This window comes from Barbus barbus, assembly GCF_936440315.1.
Source record: "Barbus barbus genome assembly, chromosome: 1".
Lineage (NCBI taxonomy): Eukaryota > Metazoa > Chordata > Actinopteri > Cypriniformes > Cyprinidae > Barbus > Barbus barbus.
The window spans coordinates 6,470,023-6,487,188 of NC_136729.1; the positions used below are offsets into that span (position 1 = coordinate 6,470,023).

The 17,166-nt window shown below is 37.9% G+C and overlaps 1 protein-coding gene across 1 annotated transcript in view; it reads right to left on the reverse strand.

Annotated features, from left to right (window-relative positions):
• The window catches only part of LOC306844919 (retinaldehyde dehydrogenase 3-like), a 35,598-nt gene extending 24,496 nt beyond the window's left edge, over window positions 1-11,102 (reverse strand). The window contains exons 1-4 of the mRNA XM_079377364.1: window positions 10,972-11,102; window positions 10,234-10,338; window positions 9,883-10,023; window positions 6,093-6,222 (exon numbers count right to left, since the gene is read on the reverse strand). Coding sequence (XP_079233490.1) covers window positions 6,093-6,222; window positions 9,883-10,023; window positions 10,234-10,338; window positions 10,972-11,070 — 475 coding nt within the window. The 5' untranslated portion in view covers window positions 11,071-11,102. The remainder of the gene's footprint in view (window positions 1-6,092; window positions 6,223-9,882; window positions 10,024-10,233; window positions 10,339-10,971) is intronic.
• Window positions 11,103-17,166: the final 6,064 nt, after the last annotated feature.

The following is a 17,166-nucleotide window of genomic DNA, read 5'->3' on the forward strand; positions in this document are numbered from 1 at the left end:
GTTTACATGCTCATGCACTACAAATCATCCTGCACTGTTCCCCAACCAGCTGCTGACTCAAATGTCTCTCTTTGCACATGTACAGTATTTGTGAAGCATTTGTATAGTTTGTATTTTTTATCTTTTATTTTTTAGTTTGTATAGGGTAATATTTATGTGAAGCATTCGTATAGTTGTATTTTTTATCCTTTATTCTTTTAGTTTGTATAGGGTAAATACTTACATATAGTATACTTATAGTTAAATCTGTCAGTAGGTTAGTAGTGTATAGGTTTATAGTGTTTTTTACTTCATTGTTGTATGTCTGTATTTATGTAGCACCGTGGTCCTGCGAGACACGACATTTCGTTCCACTGTATGTCCCCACATGTAGCGGAATGACAATAAAGCTCAACTTGAACTTGAACTTGATTGAGTTTATCTACTGCAGTTTGACACTCTGTTGTCCAGTTAAGAGGTTCCACGATTTTCCCCTTCCCTCCCTTACCAACCAGGGCATAAAGAGGGCGGGCTAACTGAGCAAAGCCAGGAACAAATCTCCGGTAATAACTAATGAATCCAAGGACTTGTCTCAGCTCTTTGACATTCATGGGTGCACGCCAGGATTCCAATGCCCAAGTTTTCTCTCCATCCACCTTTATTCCCTGGGAGGAAATTAAGTGAGCCAAGAATTTCACTTCGGGTTTCAAAAGGAAGCACTTGCTGGTTTTTAGTTTCAAACCATGCTGTCTTAATAGGTGGAACACAATTTCCAGCCTTTGACAATGGCTTTCGAAGTCTTTTGAAAAGATGATAATGTCATCAAGGTAGATGAGCAATATGTCAAATGTTAGATCACCGAGTACCACTCCCATCAGATGCTGAAATGTCGCAGGAGCATTGCAAAGTCCGAATGGCATCCTGGTCCATTCAAACAGTCCGAAGGGAGTGGTGACCGCTGTCTTTGCTCTATCCTCCTCACTCATTGCCACTTGGAAATAGCCGGAAGTAAGATCAAGGGTGGAGAACAGCTGCGCATTTCTCAAGGCATCCAGCGATTCCTCCACGCAAGGGAGAGGATAAGCATCTTTACAGTTCAGCTTTCTGTAGTCGCAGCAAAAACGTACGCTGCCATCATTCTTAATCACAATCACAGCTGGAGATGACCACGGACTACAGCTTTCTCTGAGAATACCTTGAGACACCAACCCTTGAACATGTTTTTTCACTTCCTGAAACACCTGAGGTGGGATTCTACGATGTCTTTGCTTAATAGGAGGAGCATCTCCTGTTGGGACACTATGTGTGACGACAGTCATATAACCGAAGTCATAATCGTTCTTTGAAAACACATCACTGTGCTTTACCAGTAGGTCCTGAAGTTTGCGACGTTGAGTTTCTGTGAGGTTCTCTAAAGTAATGTGCACTGGAACCGGCAACTGCTCTGTGGCGCTTACCTCCACTTTCACCAGACATTGCTGCACAGCCTTAACATGCAAAGCACCCTCCTTCTCCTCAAACTCGACAAGCTCTTTTAGCACAACTTCCTGTGGCTTGGACAGCGCAGCGATCCTACATCGTGGTGGGAGTTTTACGGGCTTTTCACTAGAATTCAACACTCTGACTGGGACTTTACCATCGGCTGTCTTGGCGAGTACAGTACGATCAGAATACTCTTAGGCAAGCTGACATCTGACGAGGCCTCCACCAACACTTGACAACTTACTTTTGGTGGTATTCTGCAGCATCCTTCCACGTTCACTGAATGGAGGAATAGTGATTGCTTGCTTCCCAGCAACCTTCACGAAGCCAGTCTTGTCACTACAGCTCAGAGCCTCATTCTGCATCTTAATGTTAGCCAACACTCGCTGGACCTTGGCCTCCTTGAAACCATGACTATACCTGTCCATCTTCTTCATGTCTTCAGTGGTCATGAATAGATCTTTAAGATCAATGCCAGGCAATCCTTTCAACTCAGTCCCACTGGATTCACTCTCTTTGATCACAAACACGCATTTTCCATGCAATGTCTTCCCCATACACTCTATGTCTGCTTCCAGACATCCTATGATGGGAATGTCTAGGCCATTTGCTGCTGTAAGACGGACCCAGTTGGCAGACGACAGCACAACTTCTCCAAAGTTATGCTTAAAATGTGACTCTGTGATAGTAGTCACTTCTGACCCTGTGTCCAAGAGACAGATAGTACTGATACCTGCAATTTTCACTTCAATGGTCAGGCAGTCTCCAAAAGCACTTTCACAAAGGGACTTCGAAACATTCTCTGTATTACAATCTGTAGTATGACTTCTAATAATGGATGGACCTGGGCTCTCTAACACTGAAGTGTCTCAGTCAGCTGTCTTTTCCATCTCTGCTGTGTAAGGTTGCACTCTACTTGAATTTTCTCTGCTCTGAGGACAATGTCGGCTTGTGTGCCCTGGCTTACCACACGTATAGCAGATGTATCTTCCTTCACTATCTTTTAAAGGTGCACTTTTTGTCTTGCTTTCCTTCGCAAGAGGTTTCTTTTTTTCTTTGCCGTTTACCATCTGAAACAGTTCTTCTTGTCAGGCAGCTATCTGTTGAACAGCTTCGTGAAGTGACTCCAGGGTGAGAGGGGCTGAAGAGCTCTCTGTTGCAGTGGTAGCATGAACAACACCGCATAAACGAGTACTGGTTCTCAAATTGCTTGGAACTTGCACCTCTTCCTCTTCCGACCAAGTAATAGCTTCCTGCATAAACTGGATGAATGTCAGGTCCTTCTCGGCTTTAACTCTCCTCTTCATTTCACGCCGTAGCGAATCATCTTTGAGGCCTAACACAAGCTGTTCCTTCAATACGCCATCAGCATCAGGAACTCTAGACGGCTAGAGCAAGAGAAAGTGCTTCTCTCTGTTCGGCTCTGGCTTGCTCTAACATTGCTGTCTGCTCACCGAACCGCCTTTGCATCTCTTCAAACTGTCTGTTTAATTCCTCCAGTTCAGCCATAGCGCCAACTCAAGGACCAATAATGTGCACTAAATCAGGAATTTATCCTGTTCGTGACGCCAATATGTGGCGGAGGGGAATATGCCACCGCCTTGTGGGGGAAATATTAAGCACTTAACTAAGGAAGACTGAGTGAGAAATAGGATGCTAGTCCCCCCACACAATGCTTTTAGTCTTTGTACAAGTGTCACTTGTATGTTGTGCCTATCGTGTTGCAATATATATAAATACTCCAGATATGATGAGGTGGGCTTCAGGATTCATTTAATACATGGCGGCCACCTGAAGTGCATGTGTGTGCAGAAACTTAGGAATAAATGTAACTGTCTGCAAAAACCCACCCTCCCCAGATCTAACAGGACAGGTAAGAAGCCCCCACTCCTTAGTATAAGCGACTCAAAGCAACAAACACCTTTGACTTCGCTAATAAAATGTTTATGTAACTGAATTTCGATAGGTTTTGTGGTTTTCTTTTACAAAAGGAGAGAATCAATTACAAGTTCAATCAACTTTGAATGAAATAAGTGAAAAAAAATAAAAAGTAGAAAATCAACAAATTTGTGTCAGTTTCAATTCAGTCTCAACCAACAAAATGGCAATCAGCGTCTTCTTTTTAACAACACAGTTCCACAAGTGTAATTTTACGTGGACATTTCAAAGTTGGTTCACTTCAAAGTTCACTTCAATTCTGTTCAAAAAGTTCAAAGTCCAATTCAAAAATAAGAAATCCAGGAAAAAGAAGGGAAAAGTTAGACTCTGTCCATTCTCGTGCTATAGTATCAAAAAGTTCACAAATGCACACAGAAGAAAGTCTATGAACCCCTTTCCAGGAAAGCTCACTACTCAGTTCCAGAAATGATAGTTGTATTATTCAGCAGTTCAGTTCTGATTACTCACTGAGAGAAAACAGCAGTTTGCTTACCAGTGTTCAAGTAGAAAAAGAGAAAAATAGTGCACATCACTACTGGATGAGGTGTTGAATGACGTCCCGTGGATGGCAGGGTAATGTCTCTTTACTCAATAACTCCCAGCGATTGTCCCCGAGATCCTGACAAAGGCAGCTTGATCTCAAGAGGCCGCAATCCCAGCTAACGAAGGCATATTGAGAAGACGAACAATACACGGCCCTATCCAACAACTGAGCGAATCCTCTTCACACGACCAGTAACAGCACTTACTGCTTTCCAAGTTCGTTTGAACAAATGAAACAAACCTGAATGTAGATACAAAGAAAACACGAGAATATTCAACTCCTACGGCGAATAACTTACAAACCATTAGCAGGCCTTTTTCACAGCTTCATGTGCAAACATGAAGAAAACTCGTTCTGTTGCTTTCAATAACTGTCTCGTTAGCACAATCAGACACTTTAAAGCAGCATCACGCAGTTCCAATGTCTCTCACGGGTCTAAACGTAACTTTTTTCTGTTATAAACTACCCGAAGACCAACACATTCTTCCATGTGTCGCAGCCTTTTTTCCGTTCTGCTTTTCTCTTGCGAACATACACAATGGCGGCGCCCGTAACACCAGTCAAGATAAGTCTCCACGTAATAGAATTTGTAGATCCCCTACAGCCAGATTGGTTTTATAATTCCGCCCAATGCGATGAACCGTAAACGACACATTTTTCCAAATAAACACTTGAGTTGGGCAGTAGGCAGTTGGCGTATGCTGTTATCAATGGGGAAATTCAAAGTGGCTTCAGTCATGCACCGTTTTCCAGCCCTCAAAAGAGCGAGATATTCTATCTGGCTGTTGATTCCCTGAACTCCGACTCATCTGCGGCACCAGTGGTCGCACCTCAGCGATTAGGATCAGAGCCTCTTCCTTTTCCTTTGTGTGCCAGGGCTTTCGTCTTTTAACGCTTTATTTGAATCTAATCAGGGGAAAGGAGGGAAGCATGTTTTGTCTATTGAGTATCCTGGAGTGGCAGGAATGCTGGGGGAAAAGGAAGAATTAGAGAGGGGGGTGATATACCACCCAGGGCTGAAGGGAACCCATCAACCCTTTCATGCTCATTAACTCACCTCTCGTATGAAGAGGAAGATGACTTGGGAAACACTGGCTGGCTTGGATGTGTTTATTACGTTCACAGCAGAGCTGAATTGAGAGGAACTTTTAAATTGAAAATTCGGAATTCGGTTGCACACAGAAAGCAGAATTCTTACATTCAAATTTAAAAGTGATAAAGATAGCAATTTCATAAATAATGAATTTCCAGATAGGTTTCCAGTCCAAAACCTACAAATTACTTCAATTTAAAATAGTGTTTTACCAATGAAAAAATAAACACTTCACTTTTAAGTAAGTATAATTAAAATTTAAATTAATTCATACACTATCATTCAAAAGTTTGTGGTCCGTAAGATGTTTGGTTCTTCTGAACTTTCTGTTCATCAAAGAATCCTTTAAAATGTATCTCAGTTTCCACAAAAACATTAATAATAATTAATATTAATAAATATTTCTTGAGCAGCAAATCAGCATACAAGAATGATTTCTGAAGGATTATGTGACACTGAAGACTGGAGTAATGATGCTGAAAATTCAGCTTTGCATCACAGAAATAAATTACATTTTACAATATACAGCAATAGAAAGCAGGTATTTGAAATTATAATAATATTTCACAATGTTTGTTTTGTTTTTTATCAAAATAAATGCAGCCTTGGTGAGCATAAGAGCATCACCAACTCATCTCACCAACCCTAAACGTTTGTACGGTAGTGTATACCTGCTTGTAAGTATTTTTTTTTTTTTTTTTAAATAATTCACTTCAGGCCATTATTAATTATGCATAAACATGCAAACTTCGTATTTCCAAAAACATTGGATTTTTTAAATGCCAGAAAATTGTATTTCATTTAGACATATTTTGCAATATTTAATTAAATCTACAATCTCTTAATTTCCCAGAATTCAAAATAAAATTCCAATTTTACATCCTGTGGTGCATCACCAACTAAATTCAAATTCAATCTCATTATTTGAAAATAAACTAATTATTAAATTGAGATTCGCTGAGCTCTGGTTCACATGTTCAATCACAGCACTAAATGAATCATCTGATTTGACTGAAAAGTGACAAAGTGATCCATTCAACTGGCTTTAATACTCACCGACTGGCATGGTTTTCCCATGAATCTTGTCCGTCCAGCCGGCGTAATATCTCAGGGTCTTAATGCTGCCGTCCAGATCGACAAAGAACGCATGCAGGAAGGGTTTGCCAGTGTCCCACGACTCTAGAGTCTAGAAACAAGAAAGCATTCGGTTCATCTACTGCAAACCCATTCTGAGAGCATAAAAGCATAAAGTTATGATTTTATTAGCAATCTGTTTCAAACAGGCATTTTTATTGTGCATTTTCGAAAAGCATGCTCATTTCGAGAGCTACAAATTTGATACAAAACAACTTTTTTATTAATGTCAGAGGATACCAAGATTTTAATGAGTTAGTAGGGCCAGAAATGAAACAATAACGCCAATAATAAATTCTGCTGCCCCCCAACAATAAAGACAATGTCAATGTGAGGGGAAAAAAAGTATGTGGGTAAGAAAGCAGCTGGCTGAAAACTTGGCAGAGTTTACACTCATGAGAGCTGTAATATGGGACGCTGCCCATCAGCGCTGGAATGGTTCGATTACGGTGCACAAAACAAGATTACATAAAATACGATTATAGTTCTAAAGCATGATCAATCTGACATCTCAAGCTACTGACAGCCTCCCAAAATGAATCATACTAGATTGCTGGGTGTGTTTTGCATTTCTGTACTTGAATCTATTTGCGTGGGAAACATCCAAAACTGCATGAGTGTAATTGTGAAATGCGCATGTATTACATTTGATCCGTCCCTTGTATTTAATGCACGACTGTAAAAAGCCCTGTAAGTGGCTTAATAACAACAAAGCAGTGCAGTATAAGAAAGAGATCACTTTAACCTCTCTATCTCCAAATCTGTTCTATATTTCCTTACGCAGTGCTCTGAGTTATTGAAATTATACTCCAGAATCACAAGACATGTTTGCAATTAGCAATCACTTGCAATCTAAAAACATTACTTCACTCACATCTGTAAAATTTCAATCGCAAATGCGGTAACTAATATGATCTGGCAGTTGAACAGGATGAAAACCAACTCAAGCTAGGCTTTAATTATGTAAAACCGAAGCATTGTGATACTGTACCGAGAAACAAACAACAATGTGACCAAAGAAAACAATACGTTTTGATAGATAGATAGATAGATAGATAGATAGATAGATAGATAGATAGATAGATATTCACAGATGCTTACTAGAAAACTTGCTTACAACTCAAAAAATACATGAAAACAAACAAGTTGCTTTCTCAAAAGCATCTAAATCCTAAAATATGATTGTGCTTTTGATGTTTTAATTGACAAGACTTCAGAAAATCAGAACACCGTGTCAACGCCCGCACTTGCGGTAGTGTTTGATGAATGCATTCAGACAGGCGTGACAGCTTATCGACACTGCGAAAGTGTGAAGTGACTAAAAACAGAGCGCAGCCATTATAATGAAGCAGCAATTGTGCAGTTTCATACGACTGTTTTGTGTAAAATTTAATGTGCTAATTTTACGATCTGCAATTTTATTCTGATTGAGCATAATTGGTTCATATATTCTGACTGAAGTGTTTACAGGAAGACTCTTAAATTTAACAGAGATTTGAATTGATCTGAAGCCATTTTTAAATAAGGGTTGTTGACATGAGCAACTGTATAGCTAAATGGGAAGTCGTGGCCTAATGGTTAGAGAGTCGGACTTGTAATCCAAAGGTTGCGGGTTCGAGTCTCCGGCCGGCAGGGATTGTAGGTGGGGGGAGTGAATGTACAGCGCTCTCTCCACCCTCAATACCACGACTGAGGTGCCCTTGAGCAAGGCACCGAAACCCCAACTGCTCCCCGGGCGCCGCAGCATAAATGGCTGCCCACTGCTCCGGGTGTTGCAGAAGAGTAATACAATGTTCATGGTGTGTGTGCGTGTGTGTGTGTGTGTGTGTGTGTGTGTGTTCACTGCTGTTTGTGTGTACTTTGGATGGGATAAATACAGAGCATGAATTCAGAGTATGGCCATACATACTTGGCCGTATGTCACGTCACTTTCACTTTTTCACTTTCAAATCCTGATATAAAGACACTTTGTTATACTTGTATTGTTTAAAACAGCGTATGATTATTTGTTTTGTATAAACAAGAATGTGTATCCTAATTTGGTGTTTTGAGGTATGCTAGTTGTCCATACCGTTGTTGTGTATTATAGTCTAATTTTTTCAATGTTCATCTTAACACACATGCCAATATGCACAAACAGCACACAGAAAACACAAATTTGCCTTGAAGGTAATGAATTCTGGATTGAAAATACAGCAAAATTTGTATTACTCTTCTGCAACACAGAAGTTCGCCATTTTCTTACGATTAATTAGCCTTTTTCACACTTCCGTGCTTTCTGGCTTTCTGGCTTCCAGATTGGTGCTTGCAGGGTAAAAAAATTCCTGGTGACAACAGCATCTATACTTAAAAAGAATAAGTTCGAGAATCAAAGTTTTTTTTTTTTTTTACTAATTAGATACTAAGAAAATGCTTGAACTGCAGGTGCTTTACTCTACAAAGCGTAAACATTTAACTAACTTTTTTGCATCAGCTTTGGGGTCGTTACAAATAATTGTTTAATTCGAAATGGTGACACTTCAGTTTTGAGTTTTGTCATTCTGTCCGTTTGGTGCTGGCTGTGCATTATGACTCGTGACTTTTTGCATTATTCTTCTTCTTCTTAATTTATTGCTGGCGTAATTATGGCGTAAATGTATGTTGTATCAAAGACTACAGAAGGGACTTTGGTTGTAGGCCTATAATATGCCCAGGAAAATACATATTAAACAAGAGATGGCTTGTATTCATGACTTTATTCTGTGGGAAGTCGTGGCCTAATGGTTAGAGAGTTGGACTCGTAATCCAAGTCTTGGGCCGGCAGGGATTGTAGGTGGGGGAGTGAATGTCCAGCGCTCTCTCCACCCTCAATACCACGACTGAGGTGCCCTTGAGCAAGGCACCGAACCCCCAACTGCTCCCCGGGCGCCGCAGCATAAATGGCTGCCCACTGCTCCGGGTGTGTGTTCACGGTGTGTGTGTGTTCACTGCTGTGTGTGTGTGTGCACGTTGGATGGGTTAAATGCAGAGCACGAATTCCGAGTATGGGTCACTATACTTGGCAGTATGTCACTTCACTTTTATTCCTATAGGGATTATGTTGTTGCGTTAAGTTTAATATTCTTGGAACAATGATCATTTGGATATTAACGTTGTTGTCTTTTAAGTCATGATGTGGTGGTTGGAGGGAAATGACTCAGTAAATTAAGATATACGTTCAAATGTAGCCTACTGGAGATGGAGAACCATATAAATGGCCATATAAATTACAAACAAGTCAAATGTTATTTCTTCGTAGATTATATAACAACAACTTGGAAAACAGGAAAAACAGAAAAGGTAAGAAGCATTAAAAGACCTATAATGGAACTAACTTTATAGGCTACCCTGCGTTGACATAATTTCCCATTTGTGTAGGTAAATAACTAGAGGATTAAAAAAATAGCTAAAATTAAAACTATTTGCGCTATAACCCAGTGTGTCCTTGAATATGATAATGAATAAAAAATCCTATGATAAAAAATAGGCTATCAGTTTGAGAGTTCGACATGGAGTGTTTTTTGTAGCCTTAATAACTAGCGAATGTCACCGGAAGCCTCGTGCAAAACATTAAAGTTAAAAATAAGGCGGATACAACGAAACTTTAAGCAAATGAGTAGCGACGCGAATTTGGCGTAGAAATCGCTGCCGCGTCGTTCTAAGTAATCGCTGCTCTAAGTCGAGGCAGACTCACTGCGAGCACAGCGCGCTCTCGCTCCAGCAGATCCGCGAGTCTGTGCAGTAACCGGCCGCGGCTCGACGCGTCCATCCGCCGCCACTCCGAGCCTCTCTGGCCGGCCGCTCTGGCAGCTCTCACCGCCTCATCCACATCAGCCTGGAGGACAATCACACCAACACTTTAGAAGACACTCACCACAACCACAACCACATCACAGGTGAAGCGATTCTTATTAACTGTCTGAAAGTGAAATTGCAGATGACTTTATTATTAATTAATAATTATTTAATGGTGAATTATGTTAAATAACATAATTCACCATTAATTGTGATGGTGATTTATCACAATTCTATCAATTCATCTTACTTTATCTGCCTCCTCGACTTCGCAGATTTTGACACCTGTTGCGGGGTTGATCGTAGGAAACTTCTTTCCTTTGATTGACATGTGCCATTCATTATTGATAAAAATCTGCAACAAATACAGTTAGACTACAGTGAAACTGGTTTCCTATTACAGTTAACACTTATCTAGTTCATTAACTTGTCTACGAATATAAATAAAAAATAATAAATACAAATATCTTCTTTAAATATGAATAAAAATAATGTAAAATATGAACTAATGTAAATATATAGTTCATTAACTTTCCCACAAATATAAATAAAAATGAGGTAAAAATGAAATAATAAATGTACATAACTAGCTCCTTACCATGTGCACAAATATGAATAAAAAAATAAATAATAAATGTAAATATTATGTATGTATCCCTCATTTAAAAACCCTTTAACCATTTGAACCCTTTTATATAAAAAAAAAAAAAAATCACTTCTTAAAGATAATGTACAGTTGTCAAAATATGTTCCTTAAATCAGTGCATTACTTTTGTTTTGGCTCTTTAACACACCAGAACATTTTTTTCTAAAGAACTAGGCCTATAAAAACTTAAATGACACCAGGCTCTAAAATGCTTTATTTTTTATTAGTAACTGCCTAAAGTTTCTTATAAATGTCATTGAAAAAGACTAAAGGACAAATCAGACTAAAACTCCACTCGCTCTGGTATTTGTTTGCATTTAAAAGCTGAAGACAAGCTCTTACCTTAGTGTGTTTAATCTCAGATATTTTCACAGGTTGAGGCAGAGGTGGAGGGGATGCGTTTCGAGCGAGCCCGTTCTCTATAGTCCCGTTCTGTGCCATTGCAGCGTAGTCGCAGTGAGAAATGAAGATCACAGATCACTGTTCACTCCATCCAGCACACTTTATAAGAACTTTTAAAGGTCCTCCCCCTTTGGGCAAGTGTGCACTCCGCCTACCATGACAAACACAGTCTCCGTCCCACCTGCCAGTGAATCAGTCTCTCAAACACAAAACATGCTGTTTTCCAGATACGAGTTTTGGTGATGAAGTTTTAGGAGATCAAACTTGGAAAAAGGCTGTGGTTTGGGAATGTTTTAGACTCTTCAAAAGCCTCATTCCACCCGCTCGCCTCTGAAACCCAACACGATTGGCTGTGTCTTTATGTCAGGCACTGGAGTTAATGAGAGTGAATTAATTGTCCGGCAATATTTAAATGGCTTTGATCTGCTGGCGGAGTGACGGATTTGAAGCGACGGCAGTCCGGGCATCAGATGGGCCAAGGTGTGATGCGTTCTGATGTTCATCACGAAGTTGGTTTTTGCACCTGGGCCTGGTGAAGTTGAGTGGAGTTGAATACATCCAAACAAATGCTTTTGTTCGGCGGGACAAAGACTTTCCCAGCTTTGGGCTCATACCCAGACACTGTTGCCATTGTTTTCCCTCCATTGCTTCTTGTCACTCTTCTTGTCAAAGTTTAATTAGGACAACGAGCTCTCGCGGGCCCATTTCTCACTTCAGCAGGTTTCTAAACACTTCCTAATGAGGGCAAGGCTCAGAGAAATTGGGCGTATGGGAAGGAACGCTCTGGGAAGGGAAAGTCGCAGTGGAAAAACATGCACTAAAACCTGAAACGCACAAACTGAGTTGCTAATCGCAAGGACATAAAGTAGTGCAAACTTTTCTTCATAGAAAAATGATCTTTCACATTTCAAGAACAGCTGACAAGCATTATGCGGGGCGAAATCGTGGGAAAGCAGAGGCAGGTGCCCTCATCCTCCAAGCTTGGGTGCTCCGGTTAATTGGCGTTCCACACCTTTTAAATGAAGGTCAAGTCTCTTCCCCTCTCCAGGCTTCAGCACCGTTTAGCAGCATTACCCGGCTAATTGCAATGACTGCATCCTCAAAGAAAGCACATGACTCTGCAGACACTTCCCAAAACACATCTCAATAGAAACGCTTAAGCACTGATGAACCAAAGCGACACAAGAACATAGAGATTTAGCTACAGAGAACAGGTGCTCCAGCTCAAGAAAATAGACATGTTTTATATCATTTAACATAGGTTTCCTATGGAGGACTTTATTCTTGCAGTTGCGAGTTTATATCTAATAATTCTGAGAAAATGAGTTTGTATCTTATAAATCTGACTTTAGAACACATATTTGCAAGTTTATTTCACAATGAATAAGCGTATATCTCACAAATCTGACTTTGTAACTGAGTTTATATCATATATTGCGAGATAAAAACGTGAAATTACCTTTTTGAATTTTTATTCAGTGGTGGAAACAAGGTTCCATACTTTTAAAGCAAAAATAAAAATGAATTATGCAACGATATTTTACACTCTATTATCATTTATTTTCTGTATGCATTAATTACTCTTGCATGTCAGTTATTTGAACAAAGCCCTAACCCAAAGCATTAAGTTAGAGCCAATTTCACACCATGGACATGAATGGTACATCTAACTGTGAGGCTTGCTATTACTTTTTAAAAGCCGTTGGATTTACATAAGCTGTTGGTTTTATCATTCGTTCGCTTGGTGTTTGATAAAACAGGCAAAACATTAGACGAAGGATCCAGGCCATAAGGGTCCAAAAAATTATAGAGACTTAGGAATGAGGCCTTTTGACTTGGGCCAGTAAGCAACCGCTTAGCAACCATCCATAACACCTTAGCAACCAACCCTAGTACACCCTAGTAACCACACAGAAACACTCTGGCAATCACCCAGAATACACTACCACTAAGGTGTAAAGTTTTGCATGAACAAGAACCAGAACATATATGTACATTTCTAGTTAATTACAGATATGAATAAAAAGAAGTGGAAAATAATTAACTAAGTAAATATTTATTTAACTTTATTTAACATTTGTAAAAAATGAATAAATGTATATCTCTAGTTCATTAAATATATCTAGTTCATTAACTTGCCCACAAATATAAATAAAATGTAATAAAAAAATAAATAAATGTAAATATCTAATTCATTATAGAAAATGAGTAATTATTTAATAAAATTAAACATCTATTTGATTAACTTGCCAAAAAATATGAATAACAAATTTAGAAATGTAAATATATAGTTCATTAATCTGCCCACAAATATGAATAAAAAATAAATGTAAAAATATATTCCATTAATTTACCCACAAATTAATATGTAAAAGTTCATTAATGAATGCAAATGGCTAGTTCATTATCTTGCCAACAAATATGAATAACAAATTATTTAATAAATACAAATATATAGTTCATTACTTTTCCCACAAATATGAATAAAATAAGTAAAGTTTATTAAAAAATGTAAATAACTAATTTGCTAGTCCACAGATATTAAAAATAAAATAAAATAAGGTAATCTATTAATAATTTGTATTAAGAGAAATCAAATTAACTATTTAATAAAATTTATTGACATTTATAAAGAAAGTCATCACAGTGGAATCTCTGCAGTGGCATTAACTGAGCTGATGGGATATCAGTGCTGCTGACTAAAGGCCAGCGTCTTGTGAGCGGGTGAATGCAGTGGCTTCCGGCCATGAGCTCGATACGGACTGACCATGGACCAGTCATCCTAAGATAACTCCCTCCAGGTGTTCAAAGGCCCAGACAAAGAGCCTTTTCAGTCGCCTTTATGAGAATGAAGAGGGCTCGGGCTTGTTGCAAAATATACTGGATAAAAGCAAAGCAAACACAGGCAGATATAGTAATATTCTGCCACAGCGCCTGGGACCAGGTTTGATAAGGTCCAGCTTTGTTTTTGAGAGATAAATACCAGCCAATTAGAACAACGAAACTTGAACAAGGCAGATTTGAACTAGTTGAAGAACTGCGGGCCGATTTAAGGATGGGTTGTCTTTTCATACAAATATATTAGTCATTATTTTGTTATTTTTCACATCTCCAAAAAGCATGTTAGGAATAGCATGTCATGGACTCTTATGTACTTTACTAATGGATATTACACATATACACAATGGAAAATAAGATCCAATAAAACACAAGGTTAAAGCTCATCATGCAGTAAAATAATGTTTTCTAGATGACTGTGTGACGCTTATGTACGTTTCATCCACGAGATGACAAGGTTGCGGTCAGGACTCGCAAACTTGCTCTGACCAATCAGCTCTTTGCTGTTTTGAACAGCACAAAAACTCGCCATTAGTCACCAAGGAACAACGCAAGTCTTTCAGCATTCAATCATCGTGTGTTATAACTGTTGCTACCGAGCTGTTTTTCAAACGCTGCTGCTCTTTTTCCACACGTCAGATTATTATGTATGCATACAATTATATTATTTGCCAAACCACTTTGAATGTGATACAGCCATAAAATGTGCATGAGACTATTAAAAATATCACTTACTCAGGGTCATTTAGGCCTGATTATATACAAACCGAGTTTCACGTTTCCTTTGTCATAACATTTTAGCAAAGTAATGAGGCAGGGTTTTTTAAACTTCAGACACAGTAGACTGGGTGTCTATAGAAACGTGTTTGCAGTGAGTGTTTATATGAAAATATTCACAGAAGAAAGGAAGAAGGAAGGAGTTGAACCAAAAAGTGAAAAATCATCATTTACTCAGCCATGTGTCTTTCATTTTGTGTTTATCACAAAAAATAGAAGTAATATGAGTTTGGAACGGCACGAGGGTGAGAAAATTATGACTATTTAAAAGGAATAGTTCACCAAAAAAATGAAAATTTTCCTCATGACATCCAAGATGTAGATGAGTTTGTTTCTTTATCAGAACAGATTTGGAGAAATGTAGCATTACATCACTTGCTCACCAATGGATGCTCTGCAGTGAATGGGTGCCGTCAGAATGAGAGTCCAAACAGCTGATAAAAACACCACAATAATCCACAAGTAATCCACACCACTCCAGTCCATCAGTTAACGTCTTGTGAAGAGAAAAGCTGGTGTTTGTGAGAAACAAATCCATCATTAAGACGCTTTAAGTGCTACATTGTAAAAAAATTACTTTCCAAAGTTGTAAATAAATATGAGTATGAGAAAATACTATTTCACAGTTGTTTCTACAGCAATATTTTTTTCAGTGTGCACTAAAAAAAAGGTGCTTCACAATGCCATAAAATAACCTTTTTTGTCTAAATGATTCCATAAAGAATGGTTCCTTTCTGTTTCACAAAAGGTTCTTTGTAGCGAAAGAAGGTTCTTTGGATTATAAAAAGGTAAGAAAGAGATGGTTCTTTAAAGAACCTTTGACTGAATGGTTCTTTGTGGAACCAAAAATGGTTCTTCTATGGCATCACTGTGAAGAACCGTTATTTTTAAGAGCGTAATTTCGGGATTCAGGATCTGCTCCCAGGCTTTGACGGGCCTCTTTGGCTCCCTGTGCCTGCTGTCACGTCTGCTCTTTGAAGTCGACTCGGACTCTCCTCTCCTCTACTGCAGCAGGTTTGCTCCATTGCTGCTCGAGTGAGAGAGCGCTTTGTGTTTAAGATCAGAGCAATTTGCAAGCTTATTGAGGAAAACTGTCCCACAAAAGAACCTTAGATATAGCGTCTGTCATCGCTGGTTTTCTCCGGTTGGGGCTCGCGTTTCATACTTGATGAAATTTCCTGCTTGTGGACAGTTTTGTGAAATTGCTCACTTTTTTTTAAATTTATTTTTGCTTCTGCAATGCGGCAGCAAAAGAGATTATGACAAAATGCAACAATTAATTGCTATTGTGATAATTTTTTTTAAAGATTAAATATTAAAAATCTACATTTCAATCATTTTTTATACAGTACCTACATTTTGGAGTCAATAATATTTTTTTTTTATGTTTTTGTAATATGTCATCTGTGCTGCTTCCATTTGATCATACAGTAAATACAGTAAAAACATTAATATTTTTTAAACTTTGAAAGTATATTAAATTGCAATTGTAAAGCTGAAGTCAAGTCTACCAGACATTCTCAAATTCAATTTCAATTTTTAACTTTCCCTTTAGTTATGCTGATATGATACTTTGTTTATAAAAAAAAATGTAAATCAAATTCTCAAGGCCAAATTACAAGAACGCGTTCCCAGATTTCCTGGCACCCAAAGTAGCAGCTTTGTTCAGGCAAAGATGACAAGGTCAGTGAAGTCAAGAGACATGGCAACCAAACGACAGCATAACTCTAGCGCAGGAACGGGAATCATAAGGAATTTAACAATTCTGGTTATGATTCTAATTCCAGAACTATGAAGTATAATTGATCCTACTGTAACTATAGAATTGCAAACATTCAGCAATTATTAATTTTATTAATTGTATTCTATAGTTTAAAATCTAATTAAAATAACAAATTTAAAGCTCTTTTTTTTAATTAACTTAAGAACAAACAAAAAATGTTAATTGAAATAAAACTGAAATAAAAATATAAAATAATATAAAATATTATTGTATTTTATTTTAAAAAATAAATTAAAATGACAAAATTCCCAACCAATGTTAAAAACGATAAAAACAACAACAAAAATGTTAATTGAAATAAAAAATTAAATAATTAAAAACTAAAAATGAAAAGTAAATAGATTATTAAATTAAATTAAACATTTTAATATTACATTTTTAAACAATATACTAAACAGTAATAAATAAACTAAACAGTAATATAAAAAAACAACAACTACTAAAAATGACAAAAGATATAAAAATAAATGCTAGTTTAAAATATTAATAAAAACTATAATAGTATACTGCTAAAATAACACTGTCCCAAACCATAGACTTGACTCTAGAGGTCAAGAGGTCAAGTTTATTGGCTTTGTTTCCTTTTTGACAAATTCTGCTAACATTTAGATAATGATAAAAATCAGATTTTAGCTAGTCATACTAATCAACAGCCATCGTCATTTCAGCCTGATCTGTGGTTTGTTGTTAAAGCGAGGTCATCAGAACGACGGCTGCTGCGCTGAAACGTGGCCCGC